General features: G+C 40.5%; 1 protein-coding gene across 1 annotated transcript in view; it reads left to right on the top strand.

Annotated features, from left to right (window-relative positions):
- The window catches only part of ADAMTS12 (ADAM metallopeptidase with thrombospondin type 1 motif 12), a 209,741-nt gene that overhangs the window by 116,107 nt on the left and 80,100 nt on the right, over window positions 1–13,534 (top strand). The window contains exons 4-9 of the mRNA XM_054178760.1: window positions 4,971–5,167; window positions 7,034–7,117; window positions 8,751–8,875; window positions 10,337–10,486; window positions 12,075–12,218; window positions 12,885–13,029. Coding sequence (XP_054034735.1) covers window positions 4,971–5,167; window positions 7,034–7,117; window positions 8,751–8,875; window positions 10,337–10,486; window positions 12,075–12,218; window positions 12,885–13,029 — 845 coding nt within the window. The remainder of the gene's footprint in view (window positions 1–4,970; window positions 5,168–7,033; window positions 7,118–8,750; window positions 8,876–10,336; window positions 10,487–12,074; window positions 12,219–12,884; window positions 13,030–13,534) is intronic.

Here is a 13,534-nt window from a genome sequence, read left to right as displayed (position 1 = left end):
TTTATCTCTTCTGCAGCTTGTGGAGTGTGCTGTACTTAGCAGTTATGATAGAACACAGACAACACTGTATGTTGCTGGGTCTCAGACTGTCCATCACTTCTTGGGTATTCCTGAATTGGTGGACTACTGGTCAAGGTTCCTATTCCTGGACTGTAAGGTACCCATGATTTTTCAACAAATCTAAAATCACTTAAGGTTTAAGGTAAAAGTAAGGTGAGAGTCTTTGCTTCAGAATGAAAAGATTAACAAAGATAATTATCACTTGGAGAGATACAAAAGCACTAGAATTGTACTGTATAGCTGCCAGAAGACTTAACACAGTGGGAGTCCAGGCTTTAGATGGCATCCTTGCAGATAAGATTCCTGCACTGGAGCAGATGGGTCACTGAGGAGAAAGTTTTAACTGTAGGATTCTCTTGCTACCTATCACTAATTTTCACAAGTAGCATGAACCTGTCTAGGGTAAGTTTGTAGGTTTGTTTGCTTCTTGGTGGTGTGTGCCTGGTGTTGGCTGAAATCCTGAACTCGTACCACAGTGCAGTGCTAACTGGTCACAGGTTTTGTCAAACAATGGAGCTGTGTTCTGCACACTTGTGACTGCATCCAAGTTCTAAATGTGCGATGTGGCAGCTGTAGTTTTTATTATTAATGTGCATATTATACATAATGTGTTATCAGTACCAGCATTCCATTGTGATGAATGTTGTAAATGTGCTCTCAGCAATGAGCGGCAAAGATATCAATGAATATATATATATATTAATAGTTTATTTATATACAAACTATGCAACAGGTTATTTACAGTCGCTATTTACAGGTATCAATATTTGGTTGGTGGAAATACCTCTACAGAATGTCTATGCATTGGCACTGCAAATGAATCACATGATTTGTAGAATTTAAATCAAAACTGATTTGAAAAGCGGAGGGGGAGGGGTTTGTCGGTGACCAGCAAACCTGCAACCCAGAGCAGTTTGGCACTACCTTAACTAACATTCTATAAATAAAATGCTTGGCTTACTCACAAACTGAAAACTTTGTGGAATCTTTCCTTGATGATGTGTTTATAGTCCGGAACACGTGGCACAGATATGCTGTAATAAGGAAATAGAAAATGGCACTGACCGTGTGGCGCTGTGCCGCATGGTTGCTGCTTCGCCCAGAATACAAAGGTTCAGGAGCCTTCCAGGGGAAACTTCAGAGGCTTTTGCTACTTGGTCCATGAAGCATGTTGCTTGGCAAAGGTTCCACGCCTGGGGGTTGTAGTGGTTCAGGACCAGTGGTGCACATGGGTGTGGTGGTTCAGGCTGGGTGCCAGCCCCTGATGCCACCACACAAGCCGCACCTGGGATATCCCAAAGGGGTCCAGCCCAGTGGGTGGTCACAGGAAGCCAGGTATTTCATCCCATAATGCCCTGCTCCCCTATAAAATATCAGCGGGGTGTCCTCACGTCTCTCTTTCTTCCCTCGCCACTGCCTAGATAATGGGGTGAGCCGCCTCCCTTGGGCCTGGCCAGATCCAAGGCTGGCTTGAGGGGAGAGAAAGAGCCCTGGCAGGGTTTGGGTGTACCCCCAGGTGGGGGTGGGATGTTTTGGGGTATGTTTTGGGATCTCTCCCTTTTGTAACGGTGCTTGTGGTTCTCTGTAAAACTTTCATTGTTTTTCCACTTAAACTTTCTCTCCATTTTTTTGCAATCTGTTTGTCTGAGTCTTTCTTTTGCCCATGGTGGGAGAATTGGTCTTTCAACCTACCACATTAATGGCGTAGCCAGGCCAGGAGTTGCTTGCTGTGAAACCATGGTTTCCTTCCATGGCAATGGGTCCAATGGGTCATGCAGCGGTTGACCCAATAAGGTATAGTCCATGGGATCGACGTGCAGTGTGACACTGCCTGCAGCCAGGTAACAGTGGCAATATGCAGCAAGGCCTTCTGGAGCACTGATTCAAGTCCTGGGCAAGGCAGACTGTAGTGACACAGACATGCACGGAGGCATAGGCACGAATACAAGCATTGGACACTTGCTTACCAAACAACCCCTGTTTAACATTTGTCCCAACGAATACTGGTCCAATGAGCATCCATTGCTAATGCAATAATTAACCAATGAATTGATGTTTTGCCAAATATGGCATAAGCATACACCATGAATGGGGCAAACATGAACATGTAGCCTGGCCCTTGTTTACCACAGAGGTGGAGACACTCCCAGGCACATTGTTTACCTGGACTCGGTGGCGCCAAGATCCCCCTGCCAGAAGGGAGGAGGGAAAAGGGGGTTTAAGTCACACAGAAGCATGTTCTGGTAATATTTGGGGCACAATCCTGTTCATAAGCACCATTCACTACAATGAAGAGGTTATTAATTATGAATATGAACAATTTAAATATGAAAAATAATGTTTATTAAATGTTTAAAATAATTAATCACCAATTAATCACTATTTTATGTACAGATTCTTGTGCTTGATTGTGAGATCTATCCCATAACTGGTCTCGTATGTACAATTTGAACCCAATTAGAATATTTGCATAATTAATTTCGATTAAGAACAAAGGGTTCAATCCTGCTGCTTGCCCACCAGATGGCAACTCAACAAGATGCTTGGTGGCTTTGACTATGCACAGAGAAAAGTTACGATGTTTCAGAGGGAATTCAAACAGAGGCTTAAACTAGAAATGTCATGCGGCTAGGCTTGGGTGGTTTGAACTGAATGTTAGTGGGTGCTGCACATGTGAAAGATACGCTGTGTCTTTGTAGTGAAGCCAATTGCTAGGTTATGCTCAGGACTGGCTCCTCGACTGGTTGGTTCTGGGGGCAGGTTCCCAAGGCTCAGGTTGCAGCTGCTGGCAGGCCCACGGGGAGTCTTCCCTCCAGACAGTGATGGTGCTGGCAACCTTCTCCTCCCACGGCAATGGGGGGGGGCGATGAACGTAGACTCTGTTGGTTGGCAGGTTCCCTCCTGGACTTGGGCGGTCCCATGGTGTGGCTGTGGCTGCCAGGCACTTGGGACTTGCAGGACCAGTGTTGGCTCCGGAGAGCATCCTGGTGGGGTTGGCCCAGTGGGGCAGGGCGATGATTCCCTGTAGGTGGGTTCAGATGCCTCTTGATCCTGTACTGCAGCAGGTGGGGCCAGACCCTTCAGAGTCGGCCCAGCGCGGCAATGGGCTTTGGGGCCAGTGGGAGCGGCCCCGGGGAAGTGGCACAGCTGTGTGGAGCAGTGGCTTCCCCTGGCTTGGCTCAAAGGAGCTGGCGGGACTCTTTCTCATGGGTCCTGACTTTGAATTGCCCTAGGGTTTACAGGGCTGCGGAGTGGCTAAGCAGGTGACTCCCCTTCTCTCCAGCAAAAGGAGCGGAGTCATGCATGGTGCAGCTGGGCCCTGTTCCTGCTCATACAAGCTGGTACAGACAAGGTTGTGTCTCATCTGTCTGCTGCTTTATGGCTGTGGCAGTTGTTTGGACTGCTGAAACTTGGGCTAGTCATGTCTCCCTGTCAACCGGGCAGTCTTACCCTCAGGGGTGCAGTCCTGTTTACGACATGGTGGGCTCTCTTCCGAGCCAGTGGGACTGTCAATATGACACTGGAGTTTCTGGAGCTATCAGGGAAGGATGCTCCTTTGTGAGCTCTCAAGGTTGCTAGCTTCTCTCTGTATTGCAGAGGCTGCTAGTATGCTTGTGAGCAGAGTGAGAAGACTTACTGGCAAGGAGCTTAATAGCAAAGGCTATCGCACTTAGGCAAAGAGGCAAACAGAAAGATTACAAAGCTCAGGCAAAGACAGAGTGACTTGTTTACAACTTGGGGTAATACTTGTGGGTTTCTTGAGGCTGGATTTGGCCAATGGGCAATCTTGTCAACACAGCTTTAGCCTATTGAAAGCATGAATCTAGAATCATGCCCTTACTTGGCAGGAGCATGAGCATCCCACGTGAGGGGTGCATGCAATTGTTGACCCCTTAGAAGGCAAGTGGGGTTGTTCATGCATCTGGCTGGCATCCTGGGCTTTGTGCCCCTCAGATCTGGGCTGAGCACCCACTCCAGAAAGGAGGGTGGAAGGGGGATGTGCCCAAACATGTTGGGACAAGTTTTACAGCATTTGGGGCATAATTCTGGGCATATAGGGCCTTCACCACACCCATTCAAAAAAAATTGTGTGCCTTGTTTTGCGCATGATTGATAAACCAAGATATCATTTTGTGCTGAGAGATGTACTTCATCAACAGTCCAGTGGTGCCACACTTTGTGGACACACAAGATGCCATGACACATTCTTGCTGCACTTAGGACTTCTGAAGGGCAAACTGTTCACTCATTACAAAGAAGTAACAGATCTTCTGCTTGTGTCAACACAAAATTGGGGTTCTAGCTGCCAGATCATGCATTCTTCAAGGGAAGAGTGTTCTAGGTTACTGTCCCTCAACACCTAGTAGTGCTAGGAGATGGAGGTAATGCTAGATAACTCTCCATTGCCACATAGCAGTGAGGATAATACTGGACAGACTGTAAGCACTTTGAGGCAGGAGCTGTCTTTCTGGTCTATAGATTTGTCCTGTCTGGAATAAGGACATAGTCTTCTGTGACTGAGATTCCAAAGGACTACTGCAGTTACCTGTAATACCAACAAATCTTCCTGATCCTTTCTGGTACTTGGGAAATCACAGCACTGTAGAAGCCTTTCTCTGGCTTCTAGGTTGGGAAAATGCCACTTGCTGTCAGACTGGCATCTCTTACTTCTTTTTCAGGCACAGGGGTATTTACATTCCTGGTATTTCCTTGGTAATGCAGTCAGCTGGCATTAAAAACTAGAATGAGCAGAGAGCAATTAGCCCCACTGAGTGCAGTGCAAGGTTGCTAGCACTTTGTCTCATCTCTGATCCTGCAGCGCTACCATTCTGTCTGCAAGTGATACAGCCATCCACTTCAGATCAAGCTTAAAAATATTTTCAAGTCAGTGTTGCTTCTTCCTCTTCCAGATACCCTCAGCTTTTTCAAACAACAGCAGCACTGGAGAGAGACATGGGAACAGAATCATATGTCCGTCAGAAAGGTTTCTCGGCGCTCTGTCAGCAAGGAGCGATGGGTAGAAACACTTGTGGTTGCAGACAGTAAGATGGTAGAGTATCATGGAAGTGACCATGTGGAATCATATATTCTCACTATAATGAGTATGGTAAGTACAATATTTTTTTAGATAGGTGGATGAAGCAAATATTGTCATTTGTTACTGATTGTATTGAAACATGTCTGTAGCATAGTTCACAAAGAAATGTAATATCATTTATATTCATTGGAAATCTGTATTTTAAAGCATTTTTTACCTTGTATTTTGCACAAGTATAATGTTTCTCTGTATTTTGAGAGAACATTCTTAGCTAAAAAATGCTAGCATTAGTTTTCTTTCCACAAAGTTCTGTCTTTCCACTGAAAACTCTTTCCCTTGGCATCTGTTGCTCGCTGGGGTTTTCAGATTGGTACCTAGAGCAACAGAGAGAAACTCTCGTTTTAAGTATGTAGATTCTTCCTCATGTCTGTGGGTGAGATGAGATGACAGAGCCCACTGGCAATTGTCATTAATTTAGCAAGACCTGTTTTGGTCACAATTCAGAACAGTACCATGTGAGCTACTATGAAGACACAAATTCATCCCAGTTAAAACCAGCACAACTCTGTATTCCAGAGAAGTATTATACACATAATAAAAAGGCCAAATTGGAAAAGAGAAGTAAATATTTGCTTTCAGTGTTTTCCATTGTAGTTTAAAAATGTTAGGGTTTCATGAGTCTGCCTACAAATATGGCTTATGTTGTTATGTGTATCATAATAGATATTGACCTTGGAGAGTCTGTTGGGGATGTCTTATATGTTGTTATCATGGTGCATGTGTAATATATGTGAAATTAATCACAGTGTAATTCTAGCTGTAGTAACCAGTGTGTCCTTTAAGTTTATACTTTGTGTTCCCAGCTGTGCCCTGAGCAGTCTGACTAGTTACTGAGCAATGAGCCTGATTAAACAGACACAAAGCTGATTATAGCACATGAGGTTTTGTCAACACAGGGAAAGCAGGTGGAATAAAACCCTGTCATAATCAGATTCAGGAACAAACAAGCTATAACATCTTCTCTGCAGTCTGTACCGGAGATGTTAGGGCTACTCAAAATTATGAATTTTCAAGTCTAACACCTGAAAAAAACCCACATATTGAAATCAGCTCTTTGTAAACACAATTTCTACAGCATTTTGGTAATATCTCCTTTAATGGTCTTCTCTGGAGCACTTTTGACCCAAATGCAATCCATTTTGTCTATTTATATTTCTTGTGATATATTCCTTATCTCACTTAAAGATAGGTTATGAACGTCTGCCATTCCTATTCCCTTTTCTCCTGCCTAATTCAATGTTGTAATGATGTGTAGGATGTATTTTGTGGGTCGATTTTTTTCTGAGTTCAAATCTTGCTCTTTTTTGTGTGTATTTTGTATTTTTTTGTAAGGTACTCATTATTTTTGCTTTTATTCTTATTATACTCTTCTGTGCTGTGAAAACACAAAAAGTGTCCATCATTTAACTGAGTTTGCCTAGTACTGGCTAACTTTTGCATTGCTGTGGCAGAACCTCATTGCTATCAAATCAAAGCATGGTTTGATTGCTGGGGTTTTTGCACACTGAGTGGACCTTTCCATCAATGCTATGTGACTGTTGCATTCTTAGCTGCTAGTTTTTCCTTAGAACTCTGAAGTTCTTGTAAGGGAAATGGATGTAAAATAATCTTCTGTGTGCCTTTGTTCCTTACCTTAGTAAGTTTTGCCAAATCTTGTATTACTCATTTGGCAGAGATGCCTGTACAGGTGGTTTTAATGTTTGTTGCATTTCAATAAACTTTCAAAGAAGTGCATTGAGGATTTAAAAGTCCAAACTCCCTGATCCCCACCCCAAGATGAATAGTGTGCTTGAAGTAAATGTTGTATTTTCTCTATAAAGTTGTATACTGCTGTAGAAGAATCAGTTAATCTCATACCTCCTGGCTCTGGCACAGGTCACAGGGTTGTTCCATGATCCAAGCATTGGCAATGCAATTCACATTGTGCTGGTTCGACTCATCCTCTTTGAGGAGGAGGAGGTAAGGTTCTATTTTCATCAAAATGTCTTGTGTAGAACTTGGGAATCCAGTGCATTGAGCCATGACTATGGAGAGCGTTTATTTGCTTAAAATGGCATGTTCATTTTAATATTCTATTAATCTTTGACAGGTTTTTATTTTTTTTAGAATAAATGCTGTCCTGAATAATAAAATATTTAGCTGATGATTTCAGGTATTTCTGCATAAAACAGCCAAGGAAAACATAATTCAAACAGAAAAATTAACAGTGCAGAAACGGAATCTCCCCAGTGTTGAAAGGACATGGGTTGCCCAGGAGGACTAGATGACAAACAGAAATTAATGTGTACATCATCACTCAGAAACCAATTTGCTAGCGTTACCTGAAATGTATTATGAAGTGTAATGCCGGAGTATTTGCAGGTCTCTGAAGGCGTAAATCTGTTGTCGTGGAGCTCAAACACACGTTTTTCTTTCTAGATATTTTTCAAAACGAAACGAGGACTAATTAGATGCCTATTGCTGTAAACTAGCTATATATTGGTAGTTTGCAGTGTCTCTCATACACTAACAGGTCGCTAAATGTTTAAATACATGCTGATTATCATCATTTTGTGGTTACCTTTAAAACACTCTGTATGACATAGCTTGCTCTGACTGCAGGAATACTTCAAGGGGATTTCCTCCGTTCTTTTGGTTTATGAACACAAACTGAATGGACTCAGTGCTGTAAAAGGCAGTGAGCTCAGCCACTGGGTCAGGCTGTATCTTCTAAAATAATTATTAGGATAGAGTATATAGAATGTGCAGACCAAGCACTGTAGTTCACATCTTTATGGGATGATTAGGACCTGAATTCCACGGTGACCTCCACTTAAGTTTACTTGCTATATTTCTGTAACTGTTTTGGTTCCTGATCAGTTAAGTATGGCAACAATGGAAGCAACAGTGTTGAGTGTCTTTAAAAATTTGGGGTTAAATTACTATCTGGTAGCAATGTTATTTAGATGGTTGTTAAAGAGCACACATTCAGTAGAGTAAACTGAGACAAGATATAGCAAATGCTGAAGACCAGAAATGAGAACACATTATTTAATTTATTTATTTTGCATACTCTGTATTTTAGAAGGCATTTTGGTAAATTTGTTTCATACTGTATAATAAGAAGATGAGGAAGAAACATCTATGACTGCATTGTTTCTTCTTGGAATTGAAAAACATTGTGAAAGAAATACAGCCATAGAAGCCAAATCTTTCACTAAGTATGACGCTGTTCACGTAACACTGAGTGACAAACCTGAGCATGAAGTCCCATTCCAGTTAACCTTTACTTTCTCTATAGAGCAAGAAAAGACAATACAAAATGCTTGGTTGAAATTTTCAATTCAGTGTTGTACCTTATGAAGGTCAATTACCAGAACATGTGTATGTTTCTGCATTTAATTTTTCCTTTAGCTGAACCAATCACAGAAATGTCAACCTTTTAACTTTATATGTTAGACAAACAGATGGCATTGCTCCTAATGATGACTATAGCTTTAGGCAAAAGCATAATCAGTTACATTTCAAAAAACACCCAGCTTCATAGCTGACATCAAAGACAAGTTACTGCAATGTAGTATTTAGAGTAATATTTTCCTTCATGTTTCATTAGCAAGGCTTGAAGATAGTTCACCATGCTGATAAGACACTAGCCAGCTTCTGCAAATGGCAGAAGAGTGTCAATCCCAAGAGTGACATCAACCCTACACACCATGATGTGGCTGTCCTTCTGACCAGGTATGACAGCATCTGGGACTGACTGCTGTTTAGCTGTGTTTTTTCAGTGATTGCATTTTTTTTATAGACTCATGCTGTCATTTAGTTCACTCTGCACGGAACCCACTGAAGTGGTCTGATGAGGACATATTGTTACTGAAACCTAGTGTTAATGCAAAAATTACTTAGTGTGAGTGTGTCTGACATACAGGCAGAGAATATTAGCTATATGTTAGAAATGTGGATAAAGTTAGACCTGCTGTACCGTTTAAAGGGATTGGTTTTAATTTGTTTTCAAAGTGCATATAATGCTTTATGTGTGCACATGAGTTTTATTAGAGGTCTGCCTAGGTCAGGAAATTGAGATCTGTATGTCCTGAGAGAGAGCACTTTGCAGAGCTCAGGTAATTTTTTCACTTGATTCTATCTCATTTTGTGCTCAGTCACTTATTCTTATTTGAGGCAATATAGCAAAACAACATAGCATGCAGATAAACTCCATAGTGACGCGTGATAAAGTAATACGCACATGCTGCTAGAATGCAAGAGTATTTGGGGAACACAATGCCATTTGTTTTAAAGTGATGAATTGTATTATTTTAAAATATTATCTCCATATTTAAGGAGACACAGAGTTGTTTTTTATGTGTGATCAAGGAATGCACAGAAAACTTAAAAGATGATGTCTAGATTTACACAGGGAGTTTGTGACTGGGCATGATGCAGAGTTTCTACAGGTCTGTAAAAAATAATCCCATCTATACACAACTGATAGAAAAGATTGTGTGCAAAGTCTGCAAAAATAACAGTCCCAAGTTAAATTCTTTCAGGCAAAATCAGTAAGCAACACCATAAAAAACCCTCAAGTAGTGCAGTAAGGAATAGAGTCAACAACTCTTGAAATACGAATGAGAGAAAGAAGTCTCTCAGTGATGCGTAGTTTACCTCTCCAAATAAACAGAGTTCAAAGAGGTCACTTGAATGAAGCTGAGTTATGGTGCATTTGATAAAGCAGTCAGAGGTGGAAATTTTAAAACTTTCTTACAAGAGTTGGCAATTAATATCTATACTTAGGTACTACAGCAACATAAGTATTGGCTACAAATTATAGCAATGAAATTTGATAGTAGCAGAAGAACTTCATGTCACACAGTGCCACAGAATTGCCTGGTTGGAAGAGACACTAGGATCATCAAGTCCAACCATAGCCTAACTTCTCTTGGTGCATATCTCAGAGACCATGTCCCTAAGCTCCTCATCCAAATATCTTTCAAACATCTCCAGGGATGGTGGTGACTCCACCACCTCCCTGAGCATCCTGTTCCAGTGCCCAATGACCTTTTTGGTGAAGACATTGTTGTTGTGAAGAAACATTGAGTGTATGTTTGTAAAACTGTTGACTCTATGCTTTGCTCAAAATGAAAATCAGTGCTGAGGTTAACTTTAAGCTCTTTCAATGGCACATCTGTTTTGTTGTTCTAGAAAAGACATCTGTGCTGGCATGAATCGTCCATGTGAAACCTTAGGCTTGTCTCATCTGTCAGGCATGTGTCAGCCTCACAGAAGCTGTAACATCAATGAAGATTCTGGTCTTCCATTGGCTTTCACTATTGCTCATGAACTTGGACACAGGTATGGTTGAAGCCTTTGACCTTTGTTTATATTTTGCAAATATTCAGTTCTCCCCTTTTAACAGAGGCTGCTTGGGAAGCATATCAGGATGAAATAAATAAACTACAAAGAAGAATCACTTAAGTTACACTAAGTTTTCCAAACATATGCCGAATTATTATGCCATTACTTTACATAATCTCCAAATCAATCCAAATCACATGCACAAAACAGACCTGTTTCATTATATCAACCAAGGTAAATATTGCAGATTAGCTAGAAATATTTTTAATTCAAATGACCAAACTCCACAAAAATATCAAGCCATTGCTCTTTCTGATAAGCAAACACAGTTAGTTTTTATGTGTTCATTAGTAACTGCTATTTTCTGTATATTACTGTTACTGTTGTGGATACACAAGTCAATTCTAGTTGTTGGCTATTTAGTCTTGGAAGCATCTGAACTATTTTATGATTGGGTATTTTTACTTGAAATTAGATTTCTCAGTATTTCTGATTTCTACAAGTGTTTTGCCTGGTTATATGGCTTACTAAGTGCACATGAAAAAATTCTAATTTTTTAATCTATTTTGACTCTGAAGCATTCTCCCCAGAGTAGAAACCTGTCTCATGGACACTCCAGTTTGGCATATAATGCCTGCAGTTTTCATCTGGACCATGTTGCTTGGCTAGCTGTACGTAAAATGACATTACTTTCCTCATGCACCCAACCACCAGTCAGGATGAAGTTTGTATTTTCTGATGGGATGTAATAATAACAACAACAATATTAATATTAATCTGATGGAAAGATTAATTAAATATTGATCCTATCACTCATTGGCCTTCCTTTATTCAGGCTCTCAATTGCCAGAAAATAAGTGACGTGATGACGTGGTAATGGAGGCATATATGTTTAATCAGATGAATCTCACTCTAAGTTATTAATGTTCACGACTTTTACAACTTGTTGAATAAAGAAATCCTTTAGTAAGTCAAAGAAGTTGGAGAGAACCAAATTGGAAAAACCTGCCGTGGAAGTATGTTTCTAAGCCGCAGTTTAAGAAAGATGAATAGGGCAAAGGACTGGAGATGGGAGGCTAATTCACCAAATGTTTAGTAATTTGAACAGTACTATCTCTATCTCAAAAGAGAAACAAAAGGAAACATGCAATAGAGATGTGATTATTAGAGTGTAACAAAACCTAATCTTAGTTAAAGGAGTACAAGTCTGAAATAACTGCGATCAAAGAGCTTTGAAACTCTTAGGTTTAGCTGCTTTAACATTGAGACTGCCTGCCCAACTGTGCAGTAGTGTTTTGACTTCCTTAAAAATACTCCTCCATATAATATCTGGCAATCTGTTTTGTGCTGGACAATATTACTGTCTATTACAGACATGTTGAAAAGCTTGTTGGAATGTAGATTTTTATGTGGGCTTTGGGTCAGATCTCTGTGTTGGTTTTTTTTTTTTTGGCAAAAGGTGTCTACAGTCCACCAGGGGAAGGAGCAGCCTTAGTGTGTTTATAAGCACAGTCAGGAGCTCATAGATAGGTGTTGTGGTACAATCAAACAGTTGGAATTACTAGATGTTGATTTTTGTCTCCAGTTTTGGTATCCAGCATGATGGAAAAGAGAATGACTGTGAGCCTGTTGGGAAGCGCCCATATATCATGTCCCGACAATTGCAGTATGATCCTACTCCACTCACCTGGTCGCAGTGCAGCAAGGAATACATCACACATTTCCTAGAGTGAGTGTTCAGATTGTAGCATTTCCCTGAATTGAGACTTTCATGTGGAGTTTAAAGTAAATCCTGTATTATTACATTACTAGGTGTAGGGATTTGTAGTATGAGTTAATTTCTGTGGAGGGCATACCCCAAGCTTATTTCTTACTTAGTATGTGTGGGAAAAAAACCTTAGTTTCTGGCAGTAAACTCAAGCCTTGTCATACCAGCTCAGGTTTATTGCAACCTGCAGTTTTTGTACTTACCAAGAATAAGAAGTCTTTCCATCAAGGAATCTGATGGGACATCATAAACTTTGTTGTTGGTCACAATGACATATGCTTGACTTCAATGACTTGTTCCAATTCATTATGTTCTTTTTAAGAGTGGAAGTGGGGTATCACTTTAAGTGGAGCCTGTGGTGTGCTATGTAGTCACTTTGCAAACTTTAATGACCGCATAATATTTCCAATTTAAGAAGCTGTGTTTTGTCTCTGTAACTCTCCCTATCTAGATGGAGTGCTGTTAGCAGCACGACAGCATACCTTAGCATATCTGGAAGTACTATTCCCAAAGGCCATGTAAAAAAACTAACATTAAGAATGAGATACTGAAAGTCTTCCTAGAAGTGTCAAAAGAATGCAATTGCAATTTTTATTTTATTTTTAATATACAATTTTTGTGTTTTAGCCGTGGATGGGGATTCTGTCTGGATGATATCCCTCAAAAAGAAGTTTCGAAGTCACCTATCATTGCTCCTGGAGTGATTTATGATGTGCATCACCAGTGCCAGCTTCAGTATGGTTCCAATGCTACTTTCTGTGAAGATGTTGATGTAAGTGCTGTATGTTTTCCTTTATTCTTCTAATAAGAACATTAGCTTCTGAAATGGTGTGGAGGTGCAGACAGTGAACTTCAGTTGCTGACTGAAAATGCAACATGTATAGAGTCTCATAGGCTAATGTGCAGTGCAGGCATTTCACAACACTGTTTTAATTCCACTCTACAGATTCTAGAAGTGAGTTGTACTGTTTGCCTTGTAATTTGAAAGACCCTTACTGCATCTGGCCCCATATCTATTGTTAAATTCCTGTCCTTCAGTAGTGTAGTCAGTTTGATTTTAAATTTATAGTTCATAAATCAAAATACTTCAACCATATAGCTTTTGACTGACCAAATCATTCCAGGAACAAATCTTTGAGGAAGAGTTTTCTGAAGAAAACTCTGTGTCCTAATATTTCATACTCTTGATAGTCTAACTATAGGAAGAACTGGTTTTCTACTGATCATGAGATTTTTGTGAAGAAATATGTAATTTGCAAAGTACCCTGGAGTTTGCC

This window comes from Dryobates pubescens, chromosome Z, assembly GCF_014839835.1.
Source record: "Dryobates pubescens isolate bDryPub1 chromosome Z, bDryPub1.pri, whole genome shotgun sequence".
Taxonomy (NCBI): domain Eukaryota; kingdom Metazoa; phylum Chordata; class Aves; order Piciformes; family Picidae; genus Dryobates; species Dryobates pubescens.
This window is presented reverse-complemented; position numbering and strand designations above follow the sequence as displayed.